Below are 18617 nucleotides of genomic sequence, written 5' to 3' on the forward strand. Positions count from 1 at the left end.
CTCCTGGCATCTATCAGCTCACTCCACTCAAAGAAAGGGCTATTCTTAATATCCTAGTTATCTCTGGTGTAACAGAATTTGTCAGTACCAATAAATTGAGGTAACAATATTATGATTTTTTTTTCCCATAGAAGGATCCAGAACAGAATGACCTCACTAAACATGGAGGAGTTTATAAAATGAGTTATGAATGGATATGCTGATAGAACAATACTTTAAAAAATAGTTTATTAAGAGGATATTAATTGAAGGAGGAGGGAATATATTGCACTAATTTAGTTTTCTTTTTAATAAAGTAATTGGGAAAACTATACTTCCCAATCTCTGCCACACATTTCAAAACAAATATTTTTTTTTCAAATATTTGCAGCACTTGGTAAAATAGCATTTGAGCATACAGACCATTTCGGGGCCACAAATAAAATGAATCATAACGTGAATACAGCTATGGCACAAATATTTTCACTAGCCTGTCAGACTGCTGTCATCTCACACAGAATAAAATTCAAGAATCCTTCAGGTTTAATGCCACTTTAGACAAGGCAAAGAAAGTGCAGAACTGAAGTCTGATTCCTCTGTGAAGCCAGGAGGTGTACATACCTGGTAAGGCGCAATGCCTGTGAACTGCTTCCCCACTCAATATTTATCAATGCTATGAGGCATCCTGCTACTGTAGATGCCTCTAGTATGTTATCTGTAGTACAACCCAGAAGTGACTGCAGCATCTTTGACTTGCTCAGGTGCAAGGCCCAAATCTCATGAATATTCATATACTGTAAGAAATGGGCTGAGTAGTTTCGCAACAATCCATGTTATTGTGGAATGCAGTTGCATACTGATTGGTTTCTTTAGAGGTCCCTAAATATATCCACATCACAATGAGTCGAATACATTTCAATACAATTCGGCTGCCTCTGATAATCGGGAATACTTTTAATAGCTGCTCATTAAGTGGAGGAAGTACATTAATGCATGTAATTATATACAGTACATATAGTACCTTTGAAAAGGAAGGTAAATAGATGGGTATGCATAAGGACTGGTAAGGTAAAGGTTTCCCTCGCACATATGTGCTAGTCATTCCTAACTCTAGGTGGCGGTGCTCATCTCCGTTTCGAAGCCGAAGAGCCAGCACTGTCCGAAGACATCTCCGTGGTCATGTGGCCGGCATGACTAAACCCCAAAGGCGCACGGAACACTGTTACCTTCCCACCAAAGGTGGTCCCTATTTTTCTACTTGCATTTTTTACGTGCTTTCGAACTGCTAGGTTGGCAGAAGCTGATACCAGTAACGGAAGCTCACCCCGTTATGCGGCGCTAGGGATTCGAACCGCCGAACTGCCAACCTTTCTGATCGACAAGCTCAGTATCTTAACCACAGTAAATGTATATGCACATATAAAAACTTCGAAGCATTTCTACCATGGGTTCAGGCTCTGTTGTTTTTTTTCAGATCAACTGATTGTTGATCCATTGATTGAGACAGGACCAGTTGACTGACCAGTTGTCACTTAAGCCTGATGTTCTGGGCTGAGACAGAGTGACTGGCTCAACGCCACCCAGCTGGCTTTCATGTCTAAGGCAGGACTAGAATTCAGTCTCTGGGTTTCTAGCCCGCCCCCTTAACCACTAGACCAAACTGGCTCTCAGGACGCAGTAAGATATTGATATTTTTAAAAACAATATATTAACCTAATCTTTTCCTTCTGTCTCAGTTACATTAAATTGCTTTCCCACTCAGACTTCTAAGTCATATAAAGATAAAATCCACCTAGAAATCAGCTTAGGAGGAATAAAAGTTTATGGCAGATAATCTTAAATAGAAAAAAAAATCTTCTCTACTAAATCTAGTAGTCTTTTGAATTCATTGGCGTATAAACTGCATTAAAACTAGAAGTAATATTTTTCTCTTGCTTATCTATGATCTGGTGCAAAACTCTGCTATTAATGATCCTCTTGTTCCTGTCACTGCATCTCCTATTTGCTCAACCTTTGTATTATACAATAATTATCTCATGTGTGGCTTTTATATAAAAACACTGACAGAGATGTTCCTTTCAGGAAGGAAGCTGTTCCTTTCAGGTGTAGCTGTTCAAAAGATGCCTACCAGATGTAGGAGGCAAAATAGTGTAAAAAAAATTGAAAGAGTACAATAATGAGGAAAAAAAAAACCCATTCTGTTGAAAAGTGTTATCTAAAAAGTCTTATATATATTTAGGATTTTTTTTCTTTAGCAGGAACCGAAATATACTTTTATCATAACATTCTAATGACATTTAATTTTCAAGGCAATAATGCAACTGAAGGCTTTGGAAAAGCAGGGATCTTTGGTATCATAAGACAGCTTTTAGCTCCAAAGCTGGTTGTCTAATAATTTTACTTATCAAAAGGTACACATTTATCATGATTCTGTAATATATATGACTAGGTCTTTTCCACCTGGAGGTTCATATATTCTCCAACCCCTACGTAGGTCTTGGATCTTTTTACAATTATCGGTATATATTTTTGAGCTATTCTTCATCAGAAAGTTTAGAGAATTTTTAAATATAAAATCAAGATTCTTAGGATACCAAATGCCAAACTCCAATTATAGAGCAAAATTAATTTTTGTCCCAAACTCATCCTAAAGAACTGAAGGATCTCAGTTCCTTTTATTCTCAAAATTCTTTGGTATGCTGAAAAAGTCAAGAATAAGCAAGTAGACAAAGATTGCATAGTGATCACAAACTTTCATTTCAATTAATTCTAGAAACAAAGCAAAGGCAGATAAGATAATAAGTACTGTCTATATAACGAAGTCTGATTGATAATCTTAGTATGACACTTTTTGTCTTGACTTTCCAAGTAGTCATCTACAGCCCATACTGATTTTATGAATACCTGAAATTTTTTTCAATCTGGTTCCTTCCAGATGTCTTCATTAACGTTCCAAGATGGGGAATACAACTAAAGTTAATAGTTGGTCTATAAAATTTAAACTGAAGAAAGACCCAGCTTGGGTAAGAATATATCTAATATATTTTCCTGATATGCATATGAACTATACATGGATGGTTCCTTTTTTAAAAAAGTTTTTTATTAAATATGAATAAAAGTGGACAGGCTGACTTTAGAACTCAAAGACAAGGGTGAAACGGAATATTATTAAATCTGGAATAAAATGTATCAATGGTTGGAGAGGAGGAGGAATGTCGGGATAAAAGAATATTGATAAATTGATAAAAAAGATTATGCTAGTATTCTGTGAGAGGTAGGAATGGTATTGGTATTGAAGTAATCTTCACAGATAAATGAATATATGTGTTTGAAATGTGATAGACTGTACATACTTATATATCGAAGATGAATTAAATTTGTTGTAAGGTAAAACTTGATGGGAATGTTTAAACCAGAAAAGTCACACCATGTAAAAACACCAATGTTTTTAATTGTATATATTTAATTTGATGTTTCCTATATATGGATGTTAGAATCACCAACTGAACCTAATTGTGGGAAAGTCTGAGGAGTTATTTCTTTATTCAATGAATAAGCTTAGAAATTCACTGCCATTGAATATAATGGCTAACAATTTATATAATTTTAAAATGGGGTTAGATAATTGGACTATCAATCACTACTAATCTTGAGCATTGTATTGACTGTCTTGAATAACTACAACTAATGGACATCAACATGGAAGAGGATTCTCTTTGGATTGTGATTGAAGTTTCCAGATTCCTGATTGGTCACTATGTGATCCCAAATGTTGAACTAGATAAGGATGCATTTTGATCCAGGAAAACTCTTGTGTTCTTGCAAATGTTGCATAATTCAGGTGATTTTGTCCTTTTATATCTCATAGCATTTCTTTGATCAAAGGGTATTGTTATTTATTTTATGTCTTTATTTTTAGCTTCAATGGAGGAGCAGCTTGTGAGTGGTATATGAACATCCTTCATACATTTCTAAGGCTAGTTAAAGAATCCTGAACAATGAGATTTATAACATGGTCATTCTTGTTATTTACGATATAAACAAACCAATTTAAAAAGTGAAGGTTAAAATTAATAAGTGAAAATGTTTTGTAGTTCATGCCAGGATATTCAAAGTATGAAAGGAAGATATTATTGTGTAATATCATAATCAGCAATAACTCACTGGAGATTTATTTTAAAACTTTTTACCATGTTTCCAAAACTTGAAAAAAAACAGTGTAGTACAACTTATAAGAAAAAGATAGATGGTTTTCAGAACACTCTGTAAATAACTACAAAGTATCTTTGGAAAATGGACTTTCTCTTAAAGGAGAAGAACGTTAGAACCTAACTTTCGCAAGTCTAGAGGTAGTGATATTCCTGCTCTTAAACAAAAATGTACTACTTCAAGATGAATGGTACAAAGAACAAGGAGTTGGGTCCTGGTCAAGGATGTAAATGGAGGGCCATCATCAGATGAATTGTAGAACTCTAAGAACTTGCCTGATGAATCAGACCACTGATTCATTTATTTCAACACTATCAAAACTGACTTTCACTCCTTTTCCAGGATTTTAACTCGACATTTTTCAAGCTCTACATGGAGATGGCAAGGAATATATCATACTGCATGATAGACTGCATGAACTTTACAACTGAGAATATTTGGAGTTAGAGAGAAACGAAAAGATCTCTCTTCTCACAGATGGTCTATTGATTATTCAGTTTGATCTAGCAGTTAAGGCTAGACCAATTTAGAAACCAGGAGACCCTAAATTCTAGTCCCATGAAAGCTTTTCATTGAAATGCATGCATTAAATTATAAGAACAAGAAAGCTTTCACTATCTTGGTCAGCTTTATCAACTAAGCCTAGAGCTGCAATACTTTGCATATTCTCCTGTTTGTAAGGCTCAAAGTAAAGAGGATCTACTTCTGGACAAGCCTGCATAAGGAACACTGACTTTCTTTACTCAGTGGAATTAAAACTCATGTTTAGAGCTTACCTTCAATACCATTCACAATTTTACTGCAGTAAATTCAGCAGGTGATCTGATGACTAAGCAACAACTCTGCTTATGATAGGTGTGGGAATAAGCGCTTGTGTCCTCTTGTATTCAAGAACTAACTATTCAAATGCCAAATAAATGACTTCTCAAAGGAGTCATTCTGACTACACCATTAAATACAGCTATTCATTTTATCAAGTTTTTTTTAAAATCCTGTTTTAAAATCAGGATAAAATACAGTGAAACTCAGAATTCAGTCAGCAACCATCTTCACTGCCTTCTTTTTGGCTTCTTTTGTGGAAAAATAACACTTCTGCAGGTAAACACTTATTTCTTTACTGTATTATGCAATGTACTTCACATTTTACTCAAAGCAAATCCTTCTCTGTTGCAGATAAGAAGTTCATTATGAGCTCCAGTGGTAATTAGAATACAAAAGGGAAATGAGTGGCATAAGTTAATAAATAAATACGCAAAAAGAGCATCCAACTGAGTTTAACAGATATTGCTTTTCTGAACAACCCAGCAGGTGCCTTGAGAGGCAAACTTTCTCCTGAACAGATCCTCAAGAGTGATTCAGTAATCCAAATCCCCTAATTACAAATGAAATCTCTAGTAAAATTACAAAAATCACCAAAACTTATTTGGGGCTGCAAAGACCAAAATCCCAGTTAATGGGAGGCAGCCAGCACCAAAACCAACATTACCACAAATTTGGAACCCAATGCTCAAGATTTCTAAAGGATTTAAACTTTTTTTGGGTGACTTCATTTCAAAAAAAAAAAAGGATTCTAGGGTTTGTTTCTTGTTTGGGGGAAAACGAACTTTATATGTCAATAACTTTGTATGTCAGTAACAATCTTTGAGGTGCACGGGATGGTGGAGGGGAAGAAATATCCCGAGATGTGACCCAAAAAATCTGCCATACCTGTATTTCATGCCTGTCAGCTTTGCAGTGGATTCTTTTAAGGAAATGTGATGCTGGGGGGTAAAGGTTCCCAAACTACGAGCGATAATCGCCACTGTCCGGAATTTTGCTCTGGCCGCATTGACCGCATTTGGAGCGGCGGAGGTCTGTTTGCTGATCATCCTGTCTTCCCCATTCCGATTCTTGAGGTTATGCTCCGTGCACGCTATGGAGACTTGCATGGTTCTCTCTCGCCAAGCTTTCCTTTTCAAATTGGGGAAGAAGAAGGGGAGGAAAAAAAAAAAAACTTCTCCTGCTTGAGAGGCTAGGACTGCAGGAGCCGAAGACCTCCGTCCCCGGCGCAGTTCAACGAGGCCTCCCGAGGCGTGCTCCAACAAAAGTGTATAGGGGGGCTGGTGGTGGTGCAGCAACAACCTACGAGGCAGAGCGAGCGCGGAACTTCCCAAAGCACAAAATGAAAACGGCAGAGGATGCACTTTACAATCGCTTTTCCCCTCTTCCTTCTCCTTCGTGTGTGTGGTGTGTGTGTCCCCCCTCAGTGTTTAGGCAGAAAAACCTTCCATTTGGTCCACCGCTTCGGCAAAAAACCTCACGCCTGCATCTTTCCAGGGAAGGTAAAGCGGCGGCATCTAATCTTCTTGCTTTTAACGCAGGGCTCAAATCAGCGCAGGCAACACCCGCCAGATGAGTCGCGGAGCCTCGCCGGACCACGAAAGCGTGTCCATGCAGAACTCGAGAGGAGTCTTGACACCGCTTTAATCCCGCCCCGCTCCCCGAAGACCACGAAACCTCCGTCCCTCCCTCCCTCCCTCTAGCCTCCGTCGGCATCTACGAAAGGCCACGCCTCCTCCGGATCCCCCTCCGTTCCCCCGGGCGGCAGGATTTAAACCCTTGGCTGGAAGCGAAGCCCGGTTCCTGCACCCAACCGGAGGCTCCGATGCGGTTCCGTCGCGGGACGTGCAACGCGCGCCCCCTCCCCCCCTTTTTAAGGAAGGGTACAGGAAAGCGCGCGAGGGCGGCGGGTTTTTTCCTCCCTTTTCTGCGCGGCAGCCGCTGTGGAGAGGCGCTTTGCGGGGCTGCCGACACCGCGGAAACTGAGCCCCCGCACATATACACACACACACACACATAGGGGCAGAACAAATGGAGGCGAAAGCGCGCTAACCTCTGTGTGTGTGTGTGTGTGTGTGTGTGTGTGTGTGTGTGTGTTGTGAGGGGAGAAAGAAAGAAGTATCCGGCTGCGCGCTGACGAATTAACTCGTTAATCCCTCGCGCCGGGCAGGCTGAGGTGCTAGAAAGCCTGCGCGCGTTTATGAGGGGCGCCGGGATTAAGCATCCCGTTCGCGCAAACGCGTGGTTGCGACTCAGACCCTTCACACGGTTTTTGAGCGAAGTCGGGCCATTTACTGTAAGAACCAGGCTAATCCCAAAAGTTGGCACAAAGCGGGCGGGCGGGCGCGCGCGCGCACTCGACCCGTGGTCGGAGCACGCGAAACCTCGTGGCGGCCTGTCGCTTGGAGTTCAGCTCGTGGCATGCTTCGCCAATGACTCGAAAAGCAAAACAACTCTTAAACCCGAACACTGGTGTGGGAACGGGAGAGCGTGAAGCGTCTCTCGTGGGTCCCCAGGTAGCTAAACGAAGGTAGCGCCGCCCACTTTCTTTTCAGCACCAAATATAGTGGGTTAATCGGCGTTTGACTCCAACGACGGACGAGAGGGGTTTTTTTTGGGGGGGGGGTTGAGCACCTTCTTGGAGAACTGGCTGTGTGCCCGCAGTGCGCTGGCCACTTTTCTTTAAACCACATTTTACTAATTCTAATTCTCCGGGTTGTCCAGAAACTTAACCCACACCGGCTGGATTTGTGCAACACATTGGACTAAAATATGCCACATTGTGTGCGGCTAAACAGACATTCTTGCCCACTTTCACACAGGACTAAGAGGTCTGAAGCTGCAGACCTTCAGGAATACCTTCAAGCAGTTTATGGATCTCATTCTGCTGGAGCATCCCAAGAGCTATTCCTATAGATGACCTCAGTGTGGGCCAAGAACCAAACAATCTTGAAAAGAGGTCCAGCAACATTTATTTTGCTCAAGTGGCAGAAGAATACAGTAATTTAAAGCCTTGAAGCTCAACATAGATAGATTTCACTATTGGAGGATTTTGCAGGGAAAGGGGAAGGAGAAGAAAAAAAGGAACGATGGACAAGGAAAATAAAATCTGAAAGGATGCTTTGCTGAAGAAATCCTGCACCAGACTACTCCAGGGAGATTAAGAAATACCTCCTGGTTCTTTTGTGGGAATGAAGATGGAAGGACCATGTTCCTAAAGAATTTAACTGTTTGATGTAGTAATTAAAGTACTGTAAATTCTTGTCAACCTTAGGCATGAAAGCTGGCTGGATGACTTTGAGCCAGTCACTCTTTCTCAGCCCAACCCACCACACAAGGTTGTGGTGAAAATAGATGGAGGAAGAAGTTTTGGATATGTTTGCCACTTTGAATTATTTATAAAAGTAATAAAAATGGATATAAATAAATAAAAGTCCTACCCGTACCCATGTTAGAGGCATATCTGCTTTTTGAACTTTGGTACCCGACATTACTGCCATGGAAACTACATCAAAGCCACATGGTATTGATGGGGAAGTTTGCAGTCTATAGGTCGTATGTTAGTACCTCTGGGTTAAATGAACCTGATTTATGACAGCATAAATCAAATGTTTTAGGTGTAGAAGGATCTATGGCTTCAGGGAAATATATTTTCATTTGCAGACAATCCCAACTTTACTTCAAGGCATCTCCAATTAAAAAAGAGACAGCTGGCCAAGTGACAATAATCTTGAGGGGCAAATAATTTACCTGGAATAAAACAGTCTTCAGCTGCCAATGTAAAAGTAAGTTTTGATCAGGAGGTTGGATGTAAATACCCGTGAGTCCTTGGTAAATATTAAGGATTGTTTAATATTTTTTCTTCAGCAAATATTCATTTTCTTTTTTTTTCTGCCACATTTGTGAACTTGAAGTGACTCATGTTTCTGACTTTAGTAAAAATATGTAAAATCTCTTTCGTATCCTAATTCCTGGTGATTTCCTGCAAGGGTCTGTATAACTCCATTGGCAACAAACTTGAAGGGATTTGCATCATATACTTTGGGGGTACCTTTTCCCACTTCCTAATCAAGCCTACAATTCTGGTTTTCTTAAATGGATTATTAGTTGCTTGACAAAAAATACAGTTTTTTAAATGATAAATGGGATAAGAGAAAATTAAAATAATGAAAATGCAATAGTTAATAATATCTAAAACCAGGCTGAAGAACTTTAAAAAAAAACTCCCAGCCCTATTAAAATTATCAGATTACATAAATGAGCTAAAACAGCTCAGTCAATTTTTTTAAAAAAAGATCAAACTTTTGCTTAAGATTTAAAACAATTTTAGATTGCAGACAAAAGAATATTATGGCCCATGTGAGGTAATTTTTGAGAGACAGCTTGCTGTAATGATTAAAGTTTCAGACTAGGAGACTATGAGTTCTAGTTTTGCCTAGTTTTGCCTAAGCCAGAAAATGATCTTGGGCCAGTCATTTCCTCTCAAGTCTGGGAAAGATAATTGTAAAACTTTTCTGGAAATGTTGCCATTTTATTCACTTATTCAGGCTGTCAATGGCAATGAAAACAGATCCACAGATATAAAATATGTACACAAATTGGCATTGTGTAATCCCTCTTCTGCTTGGTTCAGTATATAAGTACTTTATGTATTTTGATTTGGTATACGCTTATATCTAAGTGCAGTACAAAAGCTATTTTTTTTAAAAAAATCTGCTCCTACATTTTATTCTCAGCAGAGGGCAGCACATAGCTGATTTTATCTGGATGAAGAAACTAAGGAGAATTGGATCCAGTTACTATTTGGATGGGAGATGCAAATCTCTAGAAATGCAGAGTATAAGGTACTCTGTGAAGCCAAAAGCATTGTAAAACTATTTGCATTTTAATGCCGAGAAACTTATATATACATCCAAAAAGTCAGTAGAAATTGAGTTCAACTTAAAAGAGAATTTCATTTTGACTTTATCCTTGTCTTAACAACCAGTCTGATGAAGAGTCCTTAAGATTCCAATTGTCCCTTACAAGTGGTCCTCTACTTACAACAGTTCACTTAGTGACCATTCAAAATTCCAACAGCGTTGAAAAAAGTGATTATGACCATTTTTTACACTTATTGCAGGATCCCCATGGTCACATGATCAAAATTTGGATGCTTGGCAACTGGTTCATACTCAACAGTCACAGTGTCCTGGGGTCACGTCAGTGGTGAAATGTAAAATTTGTTACTACTGGTTCTGTGGGCGTGGTTTGGTGGGGTAATGTGTCTGGGTTGGCGTAGCCAACTTTTTTTTTTTTTTGGCTTTTTTAAAGCATTTTTTTTACCTATTTGCCTATTTGGGCAAATAGGTTGTAAAAAAGTGCTTTTAAAATGTAAAAAAAAAGGCTCTGATGATCACGCGGCACAGCTGTGATCACCAGAGCCTCTTTTTTTTAACCTTTTAAAAGCAGGAAGTAACGACACCCGGGCAGGTGGGCGGAGCCTTGCGCCGGCATCGCTACCGGTTCTCCGAACCACCTGCCACAATCACTACTGGATTGCCCGAATTGGTCCGAACCGGGAACATTTCACCCCTGGGTCATGTGATTATCTTTTGCAACCTTCATAAGCAAAGTGAATGGGGAAGCCAGATTCACTTAACAACCAGGTTACTAATTTATCAACTGCAGTGATTCACTTAAAACTGTGGCAAGAAAGATCATAAAGTAGGGCAAAACTCACTTAACAACTGTCTCACTTAGCAACAAATATTTTGTCTTCAGTTGTGGTCTTAAGTCAAGGACTATCTGTACTATCTTGAGATATTTTTATTGATTTTGTTTCCTGTGTTAACATGTTGCCTGATCACAGATTTTTGCATTTTTTGAATTTCCAGAGGGACTCATGTATGTGCACAGGTATGTATGCACGTGTGCGTATCTGCATGTTTTCTAATGTATGCATATCTAAGAAGGCTTATGCTTGTCCATGGGAGAATGACTGTATTCTTGCTTTCAAAGATGAGGTTCTATCAGAAGTGAAATAGGTAAAAACAAAGGCAGGAATAGAATATTCTTGATCTGTGGAATCTGGCAGGATCCTTTTCAACAACACATTTCATGAGCTGCAGCTCAGTTTATCAGATGCTTCTGATGTACAACTTGTGGTAGGCTTGCACACTATAAGAATGTGTGCATCAGCAAATGTCAGAACATTTCAAAATTGGGTCATGAATAGTTTTGGGGGGGAGCAAAGGATCTTGTAATTTTGAACAATTGCTAAGTGACTACATGTACCTCAAGAAGCTACAATTCAACCCTGCACTCTTAAATAATATTTATCAATTTCCTTTCTCAGATAAGGTTCTTGAGACTGTAGTTAAATTACAACTACAAACAAATTATCTTGTCCTTTTCCTGGAAACTTCAATATAATAATGATAATCAAATTTATATCTGTACTCTCAAGCCAAACTGGAAGTCTTGACCCAGTAACTAAACAATGTATTGAAGTAGATTGGTGCAATGACACTTGCTAAAACCCAGGAGCCTTCTGGAACAATTAACACTTCACCAATTGCTCTCGAAAAAGTGTCATTACCTGTAAAGGAACATGCGTACAATGTAGGGTTCTTCTAGAACAGCAGGTCGAGACTATGGCCAAGCAGCTTTCAGCCAGTTTCAACTAGTCTGCGAATTGCTATCTTTCTTGGCTCAGAAGAGATCAAAAACAGTAATTCATACCAGTGGTGGGTTGCTATCAGTTCACCCAGGATCAGGCAAACTGGTAGCGGTGGCAGCAGGAGGCTCCACCCACCGGCCCGGACGCTTCTGCGCATGTGCTCGCACTCGCACCCATGAGCAAACCAGTAGCAACAGTTTTGAAACCCACCCCTGATTCATGCCCTTGTCATCTTGCAGTTAGACTTTTGACAATTTGGTAGGGGTTACTCTTGAAGATGATGCAAAAGCTGTAGTTACAAAATGGAGCTGCCCACCTACTGACTGATACAAAACAATTTAATACAATAAAAGCTATTTTGTGAGAACTGCTTATAGATGTATTGGATGCTTGTAGACCTTGGGACCCAATTCAAACTTGAAGAAACTTAGATCTTTTTGGTTCTAATTCCATCCCATAACTATTAAGAGCCGTGATGGTGCAGAGGTTAGAATGCAGTACTGCAGGCTACTGCTGCTGTCTGCCAGCTGCCTGCAATTTGGCAGTTCAGATCTCACCAGGCTCAAGTTTGACTCAGCCTTCTATCCTTCCGAGATCGGCAAAATGAGGACCCAGATTATTGTTGGGGGCAATATGCTGATTCTTGAAATTGGTTAGAGAGTGCTATAAAGCATTATGGAGTGGTATATAAAGTGCTGCTGCTATTGCTATTATGCCATGCTGGCTTTCATTGCATTTTTAGCAGGTATGAACTAGGCCTAAGGACCTTGAATAAAGTTACATATTTTTTTAAAAAAACCATTTTGGTTTTCTAACTACAGAAGCTGCTTAATGTTCATAAAGAACAGCTGCTTTTAGAGCTGTGGTAATTCTTACCATGGTAACAGCTGCTTTAGCAATGGGCACTGAGAATAACTACAAATAACTACAAAGATGGGACGAATATAGTAATAAAAACCATACTGAATCGCCAAGAATTGTTCAAATGTCATTTTTAATAGATGATCTCCTCTATCCTTTCTAACCTTTCTATGATATTTAAGTTTTTGAAATTCCCTTCCCTTCCCCACAGACTGAATATTCATTGGTTTCACCTGAATAAAAGCATACCCACACAGCCTCAGAAGAGAGACTGAGATCCAACTGTGAATAATGCTATTTCTCAGTTCTCTTAAATGATTTGAAAAGATCACATTCCCCTTTGATTGCAAGCTGGAACAAATAGTGTTTTTCTATATTATTTCCTGGACTACTTTCTAATATATGAGGCATATATTTTAGGGTTTGTAGAGGTGGGTTTTAGCAGGTTCTGACCAGTTCTGGAGAACCAGTAGCAGAAATTTTGAGTACTTTGGAGAACCGGTACTAAAAATTCTGACTGGACCCACCCACATCTATTCTCTGCCTCCCAAGTCCCAGCTGATTGGGAGGAAATGGGGATTTTGCAGTATCCTTCCCCTGGAGTGGGGTGGGAATGGAGATTTTACAGTATCCTTCCTCTGCCATGCCCATCAAGCCATGCCACGCCCACCAAGCCACACCCACAGAACCAGTAGTAAAAAAATTTGAAACCCATCACTGGTTTGTATGAACTAAGTTGGGGAAGGAGGATGTATGGCTAACAAAGGTAGTCATTTCAATCCTTCTTTCAAATGTTTATTCAGAATACTGTATGCAAGATCCGTAATATTTAGAGAAGACCTGAAGAGCATTCCTTTAAATCAACACCAGCCCACTATTAGAATATGTAATGATCATTCAAATTGGTCAAAGCCTTTAAATAATAGTTACCACATTCATATAGAATATAATATATAAATAATATATAAATACCATGAAGAACATTCTAATTTTGAGATTTTTCATAAAATCATATATTTGCATTGCATAACTTATGTAAAATTAACACTATTGCTACATTAAGCACACGTTTCCCTGACTATTATGGGAAAAAAAAGTTAATTTTACTTGACAATTGTGCCAAGGTAAACATCTCCATTTTTGTAGGATAAGTAGCTTTCATGCATAAGTGAGACCTAAAAGTTACAGTCTCTTATTTTCTTGGCTAGCACCTGAACCATTAAACCATAGTGACAGTGGCATTACTCAAATTAAGAAATACTTAATGCTTACAATAATGTATGTAATATCTAAAAATATAACTTTACGTATCACATGAAATTAGGTTGGAATGGGGCAGGATAGGTGATATTGATTGTTTCCCAAACAAGCCACTGAAAAGTTTAAATCAGTAAATTTCTACCTGGTTCTCTTTCTATCTTCTACTCTGTGCAGCTGTATTGTCTGTACCCACTGCAACAGATATCCATCTCCAAGGTGTCATAGAAGGGAGTTGCATTTCTCTCATGCTGATCTTCTTTGATAATATTTATCTATAGAGTATCAGAATCAAGGGCATTGGAAAATGTAGAAGAGCAAGAGATACCTGAAACTGATGTGATGTAAGGAAAGTAAAGAGAGAGAAAGAAACAAGATGCGGGAGTAAGAAACTAAGAAATCTAAGTGCCCAAACAAATATGTGTTGTTCCATGGCTCCATGCTTGGGGCTGGAAAGAAAGCAAAACCTGATTCTCCAGTGATGGTTAGCCAACATGGTACTTCAAGCCAGTGTTTGTCAACCTTGACTGCTGGAAGATGTATGGATTTCAACTCCCAGAATTGTCCAGCCCCACTGTTTTCAGTGGGATCCCAGGAGAGATAGGAGAAACGGCAGCAACCAAAATTTGACACAGGTCTTTTGCCATATATGATAATATTCCAGAAGAATAAGATGTTCTGCTATGAACAGTCAATGCTGCTTTGCCTTATCTCTACATGGAAGAATTGGCAATGATCTGCAGACTGTTCCATTCTTGTGAGCATTTGGAAAAGAAAATTGGACTACATGAACTCTGAAGTATGTGACAGCTGTAATGACAGTTCTAAAAATGTTACATGCCAGTGCAGTCCTGTTCCTGCATTTGCTCAGCACAATACATATTAAAATTTAATATTGCCAATTTACTAAGATAGTACTTACAGTATTGTTTTGGGATTTTTTTTTAATTGCAGTTTATTCCCACCTATTTTACTCTATTTGGACTTTGTAGCAGCAGCAATGATAACATTCAAGAAAATTCATCAGTGTTTATTGTTTTCTCTGAAATATTTGGCAAAAATGGCAAAAAGGCCATAATTATTAATAGTTATGTTTTTTAAAAACTGGTTTTTAAATGTATGCATCTTAAAAGCCTGCATCAGGGAAATTTATGTACCAGCAGCAAAAAAGGATTGGCCATTTGCATTAAAAGGAAAAGATTTTCAGGAAATTCAGGTGAAAATATAAAAAATGCCCTCTAATCCAGTTTTACTGCTGATAACACAGGTATACTATAGAAAAATAAATTCAAAGCTCTGGTGGAAAAATGTATAAAATAAAAAAGTTCTATTTTGCCAATTGGGCCCGCAATACTTGCTGATGTAAAATGTTATTAAGACAGACTAGAATATGGTTCTATTAACATAGTATTTTCATAGTATCTCTGTTAGCTGCTTACATCTCCCTTTCATTCCCCCTTTTCAGGCAGTTTTCAGGGCAACAACATTCCATCTCCATGTAATTAACAGTACTGAAGACCAAATTGTTTTTCATTGTTGCTCTCTACTGCAACAATGTTTGCACTAGAGGTGTTTTAGGACAGATAATTGGCACTCCCAGTACTGGGCTCTATGTCTGAACTGACAGACAGGTTGAAACCGATTAAAATTGCAATAGGCAGAATATAGATCACCATAATAAGCTGTAAGGGAGCCAACAGGAGGAAAAATGTGCATAAGGTAACCAAGGAAAAATAATAGAAATCTTAGAATTGAAATTTAGTTTCAGCACTGAAAAATAAAGAGTCTTGGCTTGGTTTCAATGATATTTAATTGGATTGGCTAAATTTTATATATTGATTTACTTTTATCTCTTTATTGCAGAATTCCTTATTTTATTAATTTGCATGCTTTAATGAATTTTTATTCATTGATGAGTTTTTCTTGCCAAACATTTCAAGATTTTTTAAACCAGTATACAAGCAAAAACATAACTAAACCTTTTGCAAGATACCTCTTCCAACAAGGAGTTATATTAAGCATCCAATCTTGGTGACCGCGGTGGGCCAGAGGTTTAGTCTTCTGAGCTTTCAGGGAACTTCTGCCTCAGAATGTGTGCTTTGGACTATTTTATGCATAGTATTTATATGGCTGAATAAGAGCATAACAGTCATCTCTGGTGAAAGAAGTGGCAAATGTGCAAAATGTTACACTCAAGTGAAAGCTTTCTGAGATCCTGCAGTTAAGAAGTATCTAGAGGACAAAGTGTTTGAACATGACTTATGACAAAGTTCAGCATCAAGTTAAAACAAAGCAGAGATCATTAGCAGGCGCTACAAAATAAGATCAGGCAAAATTCCTCATTCTTTAGAAATTAAACTATAACCATTGGGTTATAGAAGTTATTAGAAAGTGACACCAATCATTTTCTCAGCTTTGAAGAAGCAGAAGAATGAGTGCTCCACTGCTTCATTATTTCACTTCTGTTTTTAGAAATTATTATTATTTCTTCTTCCCCTTGTAGTTTTGATAATTTTTCAGGGCTCTTGTACCTAATCTCTGAATTTCAACATGCTCAATTTCTTGTTATCTGCAGTTTAATTCAGATTGCAATTGCATATGGAATATAATATGAATAACAAAGTCCACTCCAAAAATTAAAACCCAATTTGTTACATCTGGGGAATATCAGGCTCTATCTTTTGTTATTTCCCATCTGATATACTACAGTTTAAAGAGCACCAGATGTTTAAAGCTAATTAAAAGCATAACTTCAACAAACTGTTAACCAATAAAATTGCAATATAAATAGAATATATAATTGGTTGTAATACATAAACATTACTTCAACACTCTGAAGCCTTTTTTCTTTTGTAATGAGTCATTTATATTACAGCCATATTTGACACAAGGCAAAATAATAAAAGAATTTAATTTTTAGATAGGAGGTACTTTTATAAACAGTTTTATAAATTAACAATGAATTATAAAAATGCTATAAGACAAATCAGTCCCATTTGTTGTGGAATAAAAAAAGACATGCATAATTGATTCTGAAATGTTTCACCAATAACACTATTATTTTATATGCTTTTCTCAGAATCTCATATCAGCAGAGTAGAAATTAAACCACAGAATAAATATGGTGGAGGCCATTTGCTCAGATCATAAATAAAATAAAATGAAAATACCTGAAAATATTTTCTCACTGAAAGTTTATTATTAACACTAAATATTAAATTCAGTGGGTTCATTTCTCAGGTAATTACATACTTTGTTGTCATTATTAAAAGCTGTAAAATAGTAGCTCAGAGCATTGTAGTGCTATAGCAACTCCATCTAGTGTCCCTACCTAGATATCATTTTCAGTGTAAGACAATTATACTGTACTCTTTCAGTTAAGTAATGGAATGACAACCTGCAACCTACAGATCCACAACCACAATTGGGACTTAAATTTCTGTTGCTAAGCAAAGTGGTTGCTAAGTGAGTCACACCTGATGTTATCACCTTTTTGCCATGGTTGTTAGGTGAATGACTTCAGTTGTTAAGTCAATCACACATGCATTAAACAAACCAGTTTTCCTCATTGACTTCCCTTATCAGAAGCTGGCTGGAAAGGTTAAAATGGTGATGACAGGACCCTGGGCTGCTGCAGCCTTTATAAATACACGCCAGATCTCACGTGCACAAATTTTGATCACATGAACAAGGGTCATGTGGTCATAAGTGTGAGGATCAGTCCTAAGTCACTTTCTCAGAGCCATTGTGACTTCAAACTGTCATTAAATGGATGGCTGTTAATCAAGGACTACCTATAACAGCAGTGAGGATATGAGTCAAACATATATTGTAATCAATCATGTGACTCAAAATCATGTGGTCCTCTATGCAGATCTCTATGTGCTTTTGACACACAAAACATCTGTGTTTTGACAAGGAGAATGAAAATGGCAAGAACTACTTTATCTAAAAAATACCTTGCCAAATTGAGGACCACTATGTTGTGAAGTAGACTGAAAACTATGAACTGGTTCTTACCCTGCGTGTTATTCTTGGCAGCTGGGTAGACCCCATTGGTTTCTATTATTATCCTACCATCTGTTATGAAAAGTCCAAGGTCAGGAATTAGCAGGCGTAAGGGAGGGAAGAAATATAGTTTAATGTACCAAGAAGGAAATCCAGAAGTAGCTTCTTTTCAGGCCACTTATTATTATAAGGGGATGCGGTGGCTCAGTGGCTAAGATGCTGAGCTTGTCAATCAAAAGGTCAGCAGTTCACCAGTTCAAATCCCTAGTGCCACGCAACAGGGTGAGCTCCTGTTACTTGTCCCAGACAACTGCTAGGTTGTCTGCCAACCTAGCAGTTCGAAAGCATGTAAAAAATGCAAGTAGAAAAATAGGGACCACCTTTGGTGGGAAGGTAACAGCGTTCCATCTGCCTTTGGTGTTTAGTCATGCCAGCCACATAACCACGGAGACGTCTTCAGGCAGCGCTGGCTCTTCGGCTTTGAAACGGAGATGAGCACAGCCCTCTAGAGTTGGGAATGACTAGCAAACATGTGCGAGGGGAACCTTTACCTTACCAGTCCTTATGCATACCCATCTATTTACCTTCCTTTTCAAAGGAAAATCCCATTTTTGCTGCAAACTAACACACTTCTATTAATTACACAAGCCCATTTGAAATTTTGAGATCATGGCTATAATTGAACTGATCCTAGTTGCAAAATGGCTGAGGTCCTGGACATGCACAACTATAAAATATCCTTGTCAGAATGCAAATTGATAAGATTGATCTCCCTCATCCTTTATTTGTTTCTATAAACTTTCCTTGGTCATTTTTTTTTTTG

At 38.3% G+C, this 18617-nt stretch overlaps 1 protein-coding gene across 3 annotated transcripts in view; it reads right to left on the reverse strand.

Moving 5' to 3' along the window:
* The window catches only part of KCNAB1 (potassium voltage-gated channel subfamily A regulatory beta subunit 1), a 176997-nt gene that overhangs the window by 143035 nt on the left and 15345 nt on the right, over nt 1–18617 (reverse strand). For 2 of the 3 annotated variants that reach the window (XM_070946575.1, XM_070946574.1), the window contains exon 1: nt 5896–6116. The exons of the other annotated variant lie outside the window; for it this stretch is intronic. In XM_070946575.1, coding sequence (XP_070802676.1) covers nt 5896–6116 — 221 coding nt within the window. Of the gene's footprint in view, nt 1–5895; nt 6117–18617 lie in introns of those variants that run through there. 3 annotated transcript variants of the gene reach the window in all.

The sequence above is a fragment of the Pituophis catenifer genome, unplaced genomic scaffold (assembly GCF_029215685.1).
Source record: "Pituophis catenifer annectens isolate HBS135680 unplaced genomic scaffold, rPitCat1.0.hap2 SCAF_6, whole genome shotgun sequence".
NCBI lineage: Eukaryota > Metazoa > Chordata > Lepidosauria > Squamata > Colubridae > Pituophis > Pituophis catenifer.